General features: G+C 35.5%; 1 protein-coding gene across 3 annotated transcripts in view; it reads left to right on the forward strand.

The window, feature by feature from the left end:
• LOC149064480 (uncharacterized) overlaps positions 1–5057 on the forward strand; it is a 98670-nt gene extending 93613 nt beyond the window's left edge. For all 3 annotated transcript variants that reach the window (XM_089254876.1, XM_089254875.1, XM_089254877.1), the window contains 3 exons: positions 159–281; positions 637–784; positions 1298–5057. In XM_089254876.1, coding sequence (XP_089111002.1) covers positions 159–281; positions 637–784; positions 1298–1449 — 423 coding nt within the window. In that variant the 3' untranslated portion in view covers positions 1450–5057. The remainder of the gene's footprint in view (positions 1–158; positions 282–636; positions 785–1297) is intronic.
• Positions 5058–14846: the final 9789 nt, after the last annotated feature.

Below are 14846 nucleotides of genomic sequence, written 5' to 3' on the forward strand. Positions count from 1 at the left end.
CGATATTTCACACTTTTGGAACTGGAATTTTAACAAACTAAATGCCTTGATTTATTAAAATAGTTTTGTGTTTGGTTATTTTATGTATTTTTGTTTATCCATTACACTCAAGATATCAATCTTTTACCATTTTAAAGGTTTAATTGTATATATTCCAGAAATTCCTTGATGACGGAAATGGCAACGTGTCTGGAATATGCACTGTGCAAGTTGAGTGGAAGAAAGATGCAAAGGGTAACTGGGCAATGGAAAAGATTCCTGGATCTGAAAAAACATTCAAGGTAACAGTATTATCACAACATGATCCTTCTAAATAAATTCTTCATGTAATAAAAAGGCATTATAATTAATTAGTCATTAGAATGATATGTGTCATTGTGTAATGCAATATCATTATATTATATAATCGTTATAAATGCAGTATTGGAGCATGTTTCATTCCTTTGATAGTTATGAAAAGAGAAAGGGTGCAATGTCCTTATGAGCATTTTTGTTTGGACTTGTTCGGGGCCACTCAGTGTGTTTTGGTTTTTTTTAATGATAAATTTGTCACAATATGTAGATTTTCTTTTTTTTAACTAGAAAATCATTTTATGTTCCAAAAATATATATTCCTTATGTTCCATTACTGTATAGGCTGAATTGGTATTGCTCGCCATGGGTTTCCTTGGGCCAGAAGAATACGTAATCAGAGACCTTAGTTTGAAGCAAGATCCAAGGAAGAATATTGCTACTCCTGTTGGCAGCTATCGCACCTCTATACCAGGAGTGTATGCTGCTGGAGGTAGGGATTACATTCCACAATTATTATGATTTATTCCAGTATTTTCAGTGGAATCAAAATATATTTAAGTAAAAAATTCAAAATTTCATTGATATTTTTTCCTCTATAGTTTCCTTTGTGTATAAATCAGTTGTTTCTCCCAACCTTTTTGATGTTGCGGACCTCTCTCCCCGCCTGTAGGTCAGCACAGACCCCTGTGGCGTTAATTTCAACACCCCCTTCTATGAAATAAAAAATATATCTTTTTTTATAATTTGCATATCGTGTGACAAATTACTATTTCACAGCACAAAATGTGTAATTCATTGCAATGCTAATAAATGAAAAGAACCCTGCGGACCCCAGGCTGAAAAACACTGGTGTAAATTTTGCTACTCTGATGTTACTTAGTTCTGTGATGGGAAATGGATATAATTTTATTTTATTTTTTTGTATGTGTTCAGTTTCAGAAATTTTTTAAATTATAAATCAAACTTTGTATGTTGGATTATTTTTCTTTTGCTTTCATTTCAGACTGTCGCAAAGGCCAGTCTCTTGTTGTCCATGCTATATCCGAAGGTCGACAGGCTGCACGCCAAATCGACCAAGACCTTATGAAATCTTCATCTCTAGCTGGTCCTGGGGGTGTGATTCCATACGTTACTCAGCTTACCGTTGCCGGTTAAAGTACTGTTGCACACACACAGTTGACGATCTATAAATATGTCATTAAATAAATTTAGCAAAATATAGATGTACATCAATTAAGAAAAAACTGGTAATGTGTAAGAAAAAATATTCTGTTATATGGAGGCTTGTATTTATTAGACACTCTTAAAAGGAGTGATAATGCTTTTCTCTTTTAGTGTTTCAAAGCATTTCGTGTACTGTTTGTGGAGAGGAATGCAGATATATGTGAAGTTGTTGACTAAACCTTCGTTAAAGTGTCTTGAATATTGAATGTGAATATTACTTGTAGTATAAAAGTGCCATTGTGACAGTATGTGATGCAAGATTTGCCAAAAATCGTCTTTTTGTGATTATTGGTGAACTTGAATGGATCTAATGTTTGAGTATATATATGTATATTAATTTTATAGACTATTTCTTGTGAAAACTGAGAAATGGTACAAATTTTAACGCTTTAAAATGATTATTTTCAGATGTTTATTTCACTAGCTTTAACATTTGAAATTCTTCGCTTGGACTGCCATGACTGACACTCATTTTTTTTTCTTTCTTAATCTATACTCACAGATCTTGATGTTTACTGGTTGCGCTCTATCTTCTATTATACTGTTCTGTCTGCACTGGTGAATTTGTTGAATGTGATGTTTATATGTTGGTGACTAACCATTTGTATTTTTGAAGTCTTCCATGGTGGTGCTGAACGTCCATAAGTAGCTTGTTGATTTAAAAACTTTTGTCTGGCACTTTGTTACTATGTAGAATAGATCAGTCTTCATTTTATTTTTATTCTTTTGCTGCCATATATAACTGGTTTGCACTTGTGGTTATGTTATTATCCCATAATAACTTGTGCATGCACAAATGATTGAGTGAAAAATAATGTTAGAGATAACATTAAGTCTGAGCTTGTATATGAGTGTCTTGAAAAATCGGGGTAAAATTATATGTTTTAAATATATTTCTCGGATTGCAGTTTTATATTTCATAAATTATCTATTATTCATTTTCATGTTAATGTCAAAACATTTTTCGAAACAAAAGATTCCATCAAAACATTCTTTCACAGCACGATTTAGATTTTACGTACATATGTACTGCTCATTTTATTTCCTTTGTAGTAATCCCTAATTGTATAGAAAATCAATATTTATACTTTAGTTGTTTGATTTTTCTTGTACATATACTAAAAGGGATTTTGTTTCTGGATTTATTACATCTTAATTCTTAAACGAATATATGTTGTGTTTATGATATTTTTGAATAAAGTGGAAAATTTTACAGCACTGTGGAACCCTGTTATACTGTCATTGTTGGAGGACATGATTTGTACCACTGTTATCACCAAATAGTAATTTGAAAAGTTATAAAAAAAATAGATTTTCCCGATTCATTAAATTAATGCATGATGGTGCTTGAAATATATCTTATTATAAGGGTGTAACAGGATTCTACTTTATTAGCAGTTATCATTGATATATATATTTTTAATCTATACTAAAAAAAATCATTTACTGTTACATTATTTTTAGAACTTATCTATTGATATCATTCAAAAATTAAATTATCAAATTACAGTTAATTTCTCATGTTCTTGACAATTTTTCCTTATGTGGACCATTTAATAACATTTACTTCTAAACATTCCAGATTTATTTTTCACATTATGTTTAGATGTTTCTTTTATATGTGGAATTTGCATATTTGGAACATTGTTCTAACAATTGTTAAATCTGAAATATTCTTAGATTTTTTTCACTTTTTTTTAAGGGCATTTCAAAATATTTTGTTTTAGGGTTACAGCAAGTGCTTTAGACCCGTGGCTTGAGCTTTATGTTGGATATTTTGATTTATCTACATTACAGTTGATCCGTCTTATAACTTTTCCGCTTACTATGACTTATTTTTGTGGTCTCAACTCTAATTTTCATTAAGATTTCCCATTTAAAGCATTTTCCCACTTACAATGTTTTTCATGGCTGTTTTTTGTTTTTGAAAAATGTTATAAATGGGATCCACTGTTATTCTAGGCTGTAAAATACTGAAGCAACCACAGCAGCTACAGCTCTAAGACCACTGATTTAATTGGTAACAAATATTCAGAGAATCTTCTTTTTTTTTTTTCTTTTTTTTTCACATTATTTGGAAAAAAATTTCAAAACCTTCACACTGTTTATAAAATGGAATTGAAAGGGGGGGGGGAAATATGGTGATAGTGCTTATACATTTTATATAAATTTTTTATTTTGCATTCATAAAAAGAAAAATGCTTTGAATCACACTCGAAAATTTTTTCATGGTGGATTGAGATAGAAATGTTCATGGTAGGATATTTGTATCATCCGATCAGCCAATGGCATGTTTTGTAAAACCTTATTTAAGTTCAACTTCATCCATTTAATGTCTATATAAAATTGTGATTTTTCTTTTTTTTTTAAAAACATGTATCATTCACCATTTTCAGTGCCGCTTTCAATATTGATTATTTATTGCATTATCAAGGCCATAGAGAATTTTTTGTGAGGCTGGTGTTTCAGGATTGGACAGTAAGCTTAATCATGTCTCTCCATCTATATTACTCATTTTCCCGCGTCTCAGTGTAGCTATGACCTTGTATTTTCCCATAGTTGTGTGAATATAATATGTTTGTAACTGTCATGTTTGTCTTTTTATAATAACTGCCATCAAACACTCTCCTTCAAAATGCTTGAATTTTTTATTACAAAATGCTTCTAATTTTAAGATTTAAACAATTGTATGAGAACTGTTTGACTAAGCCTTCTTAAAAAAAAATACAATGTGTGGACAATCTTTTGTATGGTGCATAGACAAAACAGCAATAACCTCTCTCCATGTTTAAGTTTTATTTTCCATGAAGAGAAAATATTCACTGTTTTTTATGAATCTAGAAATATGTTTCGTTTAAAAAGATTTGATTATCGTGGGACCTTTCTGAATGAAAATAGAATGGGAATATATGGTTAGTCAAGTTGTTCCTAGAACATGTAAAATGAAAGGTATGAGGTATCAAAATTTATTTTAAAAGCAGAATAAGATCATAGGAATGTAACTTAAATTTAATAGAATTATTTTTATGAGAATGCAAGTATTTAAAAAAAAGGAACCATCCATCACAGAAATTTTAGCTGTGACTAGCTTTAAATATTTGATCTGCACACTATTATATCATGGCAACACAACTAATTCCAGTAAAAAATCACATTGAAATACTAGTTTTGCAATTTTCGTGTATTGTTCGGGAAAGCTGTTGAATACTACCTTCAAACTAATTATAGGTTGGGTGACGACACACACACAGACTTCATGAAGTGGAGGGGATGTGCCCTGTGTTCCAGCCAATTTTAGGATTGTCATGGTAGAAAATAGAATTTGATTGCACTACTCATCACAAATATGCTTTATTTTTTTAAAAATTAGTTATTTGGGGGTAGAATTGGGAAGATATATCTACTTTTGTCACATTCAAATCTGTTCACCTTAATTATAGGATGCTCGTAAATATGTAATTTCTCTAGCATCCCTCCTTGGATCTTTGAAGGGCTGTAGTCATAACCTCTTAATAAGCTGGTACCTTGGGGATTGGTTTAGATTTAAAGGTTTTTAGATTAGATTGGTTAGATTGCTTCATATTTCCTGCTGTTCTTCAGGCTGGTTGGCTTTGTTTTATTATACCTAGTGACGGGTGGTCCAACAGAGCTAAACTGAGCCCTAAAATTATTGAATACTTTCATTAACTTTTGTTTAATATACCTATATTTGTGTATTGCTGTAATTATATTGCCTACTCCTTAAGTATGTAAAATCAGGACTTGACGGGAGGAACATGAAAATGTTAAAGCCCTAGATATACCACACCATACGATTCCAAAACGTTGGGTCAAGTAGTCTATCTGTTTACTTTCTTGAAATTCATTGAGTAGATATATAATGAAGTTAAAATGTGATCGTATACAAGTAAACAAAAGGGAAGGGGGATCTCAAAGGGCTTTGTATTAACAATTCCCAAAATTATATATATTCATATACAGGAATATCATTTATTATAGTAAATTTTCAAATGAAAATTATATTCTATGGTTTTTACAAATTATAAATGACTGAATAAGAAAAATGAAAATTAGTTTTTATACATCTTTGTTGAGAGCTGGTTTCTGAAGTTTTATTTGAAATATACTGTTCTATATGTATACACCATGAATGTTGTGCATGTATATATTATACATATATACAAAAGTATGTATACACGAAGATATGTGAAAAGTATTTACTTGTAGTAACTCATAGATGTTTTGAATCTCTATCTGTATCACTATGAGTCAGTGTGACATACGTGAAATATATAGATTTATCTGGAACTTGGACTTATTTCTTTATGGATTCTGATTATTTTGGCACCAGTGTCAATTAGGTCAAGCGGCATTTCATTGGCGTTATGTTACAACCAGGACCATCATTTTAACTTTTTCCGGGGAGGGACAAAGAACATATACAAATATATATACACTTATTGATGGGTATATGTATATACCATTTCTAGTGTATTTTTTAAAGCAGGGGGGGGGGGGGGTTACAGTCCAGAGTTCTGTGTTACTTTGAAGCAGGGGTGCACCCAGTCCACGAAAGGTGTAAAAAGAAGTATCCATCCACAAAACAAAATTAGTGCATGAGTTTGCGTCCCGGTGACTAGAGATTGTGCTCTACGATGGAACGAAAAAAAAAAAAATTTCGAAATTGCCATTGTAATAGAATTTAAAATATGCCTTTATGTGAAGAAATGCCATTTCTAATTTTTTTCCCCAAAATTCAAACTTCTTGAGGTTCCTCATCGCCCCTGAAGTTTTACAGACATGTGGAATTCTGTAACATGACACCGCAGAGGAGGCTTTCCTATTCCCCTGAATATGTGATTCATTCAGTGACCTCGATGTTTTTCCCTTGTTTTCAGTATTCATTTGCAATCTTACCCCTTAACTGAGAGTGTGTATAGCAGTGAAAATGACGACCAGAAGCTTTTATTGTTGTGACATTTTTTAGGAAATCCTAAAGAGTGGGATTCTCTGATCTCGCCCACCTATGGTGATGTTAAGCTTAGTTATTTGCTGACTCAACACAATATGAAGGCACAACAATCAAGAAAAGATCCAGCTATTGCAGACATTCTTGAAATTGTTGTGCCAAAAATAGAAAATATTGGAAAACTGCTTCAATTCCCACGGTTTCTCACCAATGGATATGCAAAAGTTTCGAAGACTTTTACTGTAAATACAAGAATCTTCAGAAAAATATGAAAGCAAGGAAAAATTCTCAAACTTTCAAGTTGAACTTGAAATCTTTTCAGTTCGAAGCATGGAAATTGTTCGACATTGCAGCATGCAAATGTGATTTTGAAGACTGTAAGTGTTTAAAGACTGTGACAAGTTGAGAAAGGTCCCAAATTTAGGGCGATATTTCTTGCAAGATCAAAGAACAACACACAAGTTGGCCATTGGTCGAGTAGATCTCCTTTCTCCTAACAACGAAGAAACTGAAAAGCAGTGAAAAATGAAAATGGTGTCCCGTTTAAAGTCTTCTCAAGAGGAAACGGTGGAAACTAGTTCATCAACCACTGAAAACTCATCTATATCCAACGATTCTGAGAAAAGTGATCTATATGAGCCAAAATACAGTTTGGCGTTGAAGTTTATACGACGTTTAACTTTGGTAGCAATTGGTAACAATACATTTTCAACAACAATACAACAAATAAATTTTAATGTTAAAATATTTCATTCATTTATTTAACGTAAAACCTCAATTATTCGACGTTTTCACTTCGCCTCAAACTCTGAAACTTTTGAAAAAAAGGAAAACGTAATTTATATCCACACATCAAATGAGCACAAAATTTTTGTATGCAGTGAAAAAGCGTTGCTGCAACAGTTCTTGCATATTGTCACCGCAAAAGACATAAATTTTAGGGTGATTGCTGACGTATACGAAAATTGCCAGTGAGATGACTGATGACTAGAGCTCGGATTATATGCAAATGCATATTTTGGCCTTTTTTAGCATTAATGCATATACATGCATAAAATCAAAGAATTTTCAGTATAAGTGCATATTTATGAAGGTTTGTTTAAGCTCTCACTCAATTCTTTTAAATAATATTTTGGGATTTCCCCCCCCCCCCCCCCCCCCGCAGGTGAAATTTATGAAGTATTTTACGAATAATATTAACCGTTTTATTGTAAAGGCTATTTCTAGAGATATGTCAAGATATACAATTATGTATGGAGGGGGGGGGGGGAATAACTTTTTAAAAAGGCTCAGTTATTCACTTCGACTTTACACATAAAACGTGTTTTATAAAACGTTTTGACTCTGCCTCTTGAGCGTCGTATAAACGACTGTAACAGAATTGTCAAGTTGCTCAGTTGAATAGATGAAGTGAACATAAATATTTGAATTATTTCAGTTCACACACACAATTTTTCAAGCCAGTACTTCAACCAAAAGGCCAATGAAAATAGTTTTCAGTATTATTACTTTTATTAACTCTTTAATTCACTAAATTCATTTATTCTTTTTGGACGCCTGTAGTGAATCGCCTGGAATAACGGAATCGCTTCGTTTTATCAAAAAAATCATTACATGGAATAACTTCACGTTAGAGCAGGGCGTCTCAAACTTTTTTCACCTGCGGCGAGAAAGAAAAGGCTTTCCCTTTTCCCCTTTTTAATGCTTATCCACGAGCTCCGCCGGCTTTCCAGAACTGTTTAACAAAGAATATTTTCGAAAACCTCACACCCTGACAAAGGTTGGAGGTGCACAGTTTGAGAAACCGTGCGTTATAGGAATAATCTTTGATGTTCTAAATTAAAGTTAAACGTTTGGATAGAAATTTTGTTTTGTGTAAAACACGTTTCAAACTGGTTCGTCGTGTAGAGACTCTACAGTGGTTTCATTTGGTGTAGTATGATTATACTTGCTTGCTTGGTGAACAACGAAACTATAGAGATGTGGTGGATATCTTACATGAGAGAAACTAAGGACAAATTTGATACTGTGCATATACATGTATATCTATATATATATATAATTGATTTTCTGTGTGTTCTCTATACAAATCCACAATTTTAGATCGATCGTCGCCAAAGTTTGGATATATGCCAATCAGGGACCGGATTGAACGATGGGCTACTTTAAAAGTTCGTCAGAGAAGGGCGAATGCCCGAAATGGACAAAAACCGTCAGGCAACAATGGTTTCTGGGCCTCAACAATCACTTTCGGAATGTTTACTTTGGTTACCGTGGTTCCCTAGTAATGCGTTTTACTCATGCGTATGCCTTTACACAATGGTTTGTCACTTCTTTAATCCTGCCAGTATTATATACTTATTCCTATGTAACGCTTTGTCCCTTTTCCAATACTCCCAATAAATGAAGGAAATACGGGCAGCGCCGGGTATTATAGCTAGTATTATGCATGATAAAACTGCAGTGAAATCTCGATATAACGATATTCTGCGGACGAAGAAAAATACCATAATAGAGGTATTATCGTTAATCGAGAGACTGACATTGAACACTAGCCATCAGGGCTGCAACTAAATGCTTCATCAGCTGAAGTAATCACATTTTGACATTTCCCGCCCCCCCCCCCGTAATTTTGAAGAAGAGGCTATAAAAGATGAATTTTGCGCACCTTTCTGGTCCTGGGCAAGATACCTGCTTGTCTTCCCCCCCCCCCCCCAGTTGCGGCCCTGCCGACCATGGATCACGATCACCATTGGCGTATGCAAAGGGGGTTTAGAGTTCTTACTCCCAGAGCCGAGATTATAGGGTTATTTTGCAGGAAAAAAGAACGTAACCCCCCACTCTCGTGAAAATTCTGTGTACGCCTATGGCAATCACAAGTTTCTATGGGAAAACCATATCGCCTAACCAATTTGTTCTCTTAACTGGCCCATAGGGGAGCTCTATTGTATTGCGTGAAATTATATACAAATCACATAATCATAACTCGAAATGTAACAATATTTATTACACACACAATTATATTTTATTATTTAGTTTAAATATACAGTGATACCTCGATATAACAATATTCTACGGAGCAAAATAAAATATTGTGGTAGAGGGATTAAAGAGGTAACATTATCCTCACGTGTGATCAAATTTTTCTAAATCGGCATTGCTACGGAAAATGCGCTATTATGTATTTATTCGTTACAAAAAATTGTAATTGATTAGTTTATTTATAAAATTAACTTAGATGTGTATTGTCCCTGTAAAGAAGCTTACCTCATAGCGCTTTTGTGTGGTACAAAGAGTGCAGCAATACAAATAACTAACTTTCGGTGATCATTTAGTGCAAAATATTGATGTTATCAGACGCCTTCAGAAGAACGAGAACAAGTGGCGAAGTTAAAATTAAATTCGAAACGATTTTGAACAAAATATAAAAAATATTGTTGTAGCGATTTCAAAAATCTAAAAATATCGTGTTATAGAGGAGTTTATCATAGTAGATGATGTCGTTGTACCGAGAGTTTAACATTAAGCCAGGCAATTCCAAACATGATTTGAAAAAAATATCTTTATAGATGTATTGATTATCGTTGTAGCGCGCGATGTTTTGCTGCATATACAAATGCCGTATCGTATGCAGGATTTTCTCATGGGGGGGGGGGGGGGGGGGCATTCAACATTTTTTTTTTCTTCCCGAAAGTAGTTTCTTTTTTTTACTGAAAAAATACACCATAATCTTTTCTCAAGGGAGGTGCACAAAATTTTTCGGGGGGTAGGGGGCCCGGCACTAGCATGTGGGGGCCATGATATATATACACTGAAGAGCCAAAAAAACTGGTAAACCTGCCTAATATCGTGTAGGGCCGCAACACGACGTGGCATGGACTCGACTAATGTCTGAAGTAAGGTAATTGACACCATGAATCCTGCAGGGTTGTCCATAAATCCGTAGAAGTAAGACGGGGTGGAGATCTCTTCTGAACAGCACGTTGCAAGGCATCCCAGATATGTTCAATAATGTTCATGTCTGGGGATTTAGGTGGCCAGCGGAAATGTAGTCAGAAGAGTGTTCCTGGAGCCACTTTGTAGCAATTCTGGACGTGTGGGGTGTCGCATTGTCCTGCTGAAATTGTCCAAGTCCGTCGGAATGCACAATGGACATGAATGGGTGCAGATGATCAGACAGGATGCTTACGTACCTGTCACCTGTCAGAGTCGTATCTAGACGTATCAGGGGTCCCATATCACGCCAACTGCACACGCCCCATACCATCACAGAGTCTCCACCAGCTTGAACAGTCCCCTGTTGACATGTAGGGTCCATTGTTTCATGAGGTTGTCTCCATACCCGTACACGTCCATCAGCTCGAAGCAATTGGAACCGAGACTCGTCAGACCAGGCAACGTGTTTCCAGTCCCCGACAGTCCAATGTCTGTGTTGTCGGGCCCAGGCGAGGCGTAAAGCTTTGTGTCGTGCAGTCATCAGGGGTACACGAGTGGGCCTTCGGCTCCGAAAGCCCATATCGATGATGTTTCGTTGAATGGTTCGCACGCTGACACTTGTTGATGGCCCAGCATTGAAATCTGCAGCAATTTGCGGAAGGGTTGCACGTCTGTCACGTTTAATGATTCTCGTCAGTCGTCGTTGGTCCCGTTCTTGCATGATCTTTTTCCGGCCGTAGCGATGTCGTAGATTTAATTTTTTACCAGATTCCCGATATTCACGGTACACTAATGGTCGTACATGAAAATCCAAATTCCATCGCTACCTCGGGGATGCTATGTCCCATCTCTCATGCGCCGACTATAACCACGACCACCTAGATAAGTTATATAGGAGGTCGTGCTATAACACCACGTTCAAACTCTCTTAAATCTCGATAACCTGCCATTGTAGCAGCAGTAACCGATCTAACAACTGTGCCAGACACTTGTTATATTATATAGGCGTTGCCGACCGCAGCGCCGTACTCTGATTGGTTCCATATCTCTTTATTTGCATACGCATGCCTGTACCAGTTTTTTTGGCTCTTCAGTTTATATATATTCAGTTTTGCTCACGTACTGAATAACTTTTAAATGAAGTGTTTTTCTTTTTTAGAGAATGCTTTTTAAAAATCATCAACTTCGATTATGTTTAAAAAGGATTTTTTATAATGCTTACTTAGAAAAGTCTTTTTGCTCGACCTTTAGGGTCTGTGAGGAACCTCAAGATATTAAAATATTTTCCTAGATTTTGGTATAACTTCTTAAAACCTTGAAAGGCATCTTTTGGATACTAAGGCAACATCAATTTCCAAAAAAAGTGAAAAAAACACCCTTTTTCGTTCCACCCTATTGTGCACCCCCTGATGTTAGGTGACCATAGCTGAAAAGTAGAAAATTCAATCTGAAAAATGCGTAGTCAACTATGTATGTCATCGAAACGGTCAATTTACTATGCAAACTTCAATGGGAATATTGTGATAATTGCTAGAAGAGGGTTTGAGCTTTATCTAAATCTTTGACATGCTTTAAGCCCCCCCCCCCTTCCTTCAGCTGAGATTTTTAGTGCTTTTAACAGTGAAAACGAAATCCCTTTTTTTTCAAAACTAGGAAAAAAAACATTTCTATTCTATATTCAGTATACTTTCAAAAAGTTTTCCAAAAAAATTATTTTTCACAGATCAGACACGTATTATTATTTTCAAAGTTCTCATCTCGCAGAAAAAAAAGCAGCATATAATCTGAACTAAGAAATTCTGATGCTTTTCAATGACAAATCCAAGCATTATACTTCAGAAAACACAATATCACGGAGCTTAAACACACAGTTATGTTAGTGTAAGTGTATTTTATGTGTTCAGATGCAACTGTCTTCCGAATCATTAGATAATTGATTTACGAACATGTAAACAGAAAACTAGACTAATTCCAAAGGACCAATAGAGAAATTTACAAGTTTAAGACCAGAATTACACTAGGAAAGTTTAATAATAGATTGTTTACAAAACAAAAAACAACCAGTTAACCTAGATATGCATATTGATTGCATTTTTCAAGTTTTTATCAAACTTTTATGGTGTAATCTTGGTCAAAGACCATGGGGCAATTTTTTAAGTTCCTTTCTCTAAATAAGACTCCTCTTATGTCGCTCATGGCAGGCCTGTAGCCAGAAATTTCGTTTGGAGGGGACCAAAGTGATATAACCTCATTTTTTTAAGCATTTCTTATACATTTCGGAAGGACCACCAGACCCCCAAGTCACCCCTCTCGCTACTGCCTTGGTTAATCCAAGCGCTGCTGCACCCAAGTGGCGCAGTGATTAGCTGCGGTGAGCATCGTGCTAGACTTTCGTCCTGAGGAACCAGGTTTGCACCCCATTCACAGCACAGTGATGGTCCGCTGAAGTTGGTTTTCTGCGGTTTTCCAGCTTTGAGGCACGAATGCCGGTTAAGTCTCTCCACAGAGAGCACGCAGACCTACAACAGTATACTGATATAACGTGAAAATTCAAGCATTTCCATCTTTACTTCAGAAAATGGAAGGTAGATGGCAGCACAAACACGAAACAAGTGCAACATAAACACGCGCGTTAGGGCCTCACATTCACTCAGAACACACATTCTGGCATGTGCCGATTTGTTAGAAATTCTGTAGAAGAATGTGTACAAGGTGAACGTATGGTTAAGTAGTAGTGGTAAGATGCTTATCTCTTCGACTATGAAGGTTACCATTGAAGTCCACAGGTTTTGATCCGAGCATAGGACATCAGAAACAAGTTCAAGACCGAGCCAGGGGTCACGACCGATAGATGACGCCTTCATTTCCCACCCAATTCCACTGATTGGAAATTGCTGTATGGCGATATGACCCCGAATTGATGAGTGGTAAAATAGTCCATGAGCTTGCATAAGACGTGTGTTATTATTGAGAATTCCACTTTGAGAAGGTTACTTCAGAGGCAGATTTAACGGTGGGCGCTCACCCTAAAACCCCAACTTTACACTTTTTTTTTTATTTAACCGCCCCAATATTTTCTACTGTGCCAGGAGCCTCAATTGACCTTAATCCACTTGTGATCTCAGATTTTTGCAATAATCTCTGACGTAGAATCAACGACATCTGTGGAAACTTCATTTTGATATCCTTCAGTACTCACATCGTGCTTATAAAGCTTGGCAGCAAGTGACTTTCAGAACTTTGAATTCAGTTTGAAAGGCATTGTGTGGGTCAGATTGCTTTGCAAGCAGAAATTCGGAGGGCTTTGGAAGATTAATAAATGAAATTAATGAGACTAGACATTGGGTCCGGCTTGAAGTTGAAAAACTGTTGAAAACCACCTGTAGTATGCCACTGGGAAAATTTACTACTACTACGACCTTTCGTATTCTATCACCATGGGCAATTTAATACCAAATGAGTTGTCTGAAATATGCATTAGTGCCCCTAACAGTCTGAGTGGTGCGAGTGAATTTTTAATGCTGCCATCCATTTTTCCAATTGTGAAGTGTAGTGATTGAATATTTGTACCTTTCTCTCTAGGTCTACTGTAAGATTTTTTTAAACAAAGATGAGATGACTTGCATCTCTCACTAGGGTTACCAACTGTCTTCTTTTAAGATGGCATTTCAAACATCCTACGTTTTGGAAAATTCGCTTTTTTTCCTTTTTTTGTTTCCGGAATTTTTTTTTTCTGTGGAAATTTTTTTTTTCTCCTGTTTGAAACATCGAGAAGAAATATAATTTCTCTATATTTCTCCTCTAAGGTTTAAAACATATTTCTTCATGAGTGCCCCCCCCCCCACACACACACGCATCGACCAATATCCGTCGAAATTTGCAGAATTTTTCTGTTTCTGATTTTCTCTCTCTTGGTGATTTTGTTTTAGTGTTGTGGGAAATATAATTATTGTGGCCAGTTTTATTGGTAAGAATAGTAACGTCATCTACTGGGGGAAATTGGGATACATGACGTCACTAAGGGTGTGTGTGCGCAGCTAGACGCAATGGAGGAAAGAGTACATGGCTAACACGCCTTCAAAAAAGGCCCCCCGTATATAAAGGGGGTTCTAGCCATGGAGGAAAAAATATATACAAAGGTACATACATTATTCTTAGCGCAGGCGTCCATCTTTCCCAGTTTTCGAACCTTGTAACCCTATCTCTCGCTAATGCCTGTTTCCTGTTATACTAGTGCTGCCATTTCCCTTCCATATTTTCGAATCTATTATTTCAAAACAGTGGTGAGTTAAAATTTGCAATATTTCATTGAAAAACAAACTGATTTCCCTCAATTTTAGTAAATAATTAGTTTTTCGACGTATGTGGTTAAAAAAAATCAGAATTCTCGTAACCATATTTTTCAAGGTGCAAACGGGACATT

This window comes from Pholcus phalangioides, unplaced genomic scaffold, assembly GCF_987345545.1.
Source record: "Pholcus phalangioides strain wild (caught in Gottingen) unplaced genomic scaffold, Ppha-v1.0 ptg000042l_1, whole genome shotgun sequence".
Classification (NCBI taxonomy): domain Eukaryota; kingdom Metazoa; phylum Arthropoda; class Arachnida; order Araneae; family Pholcidae; genus Pholcus; species Pholcus phalangioides.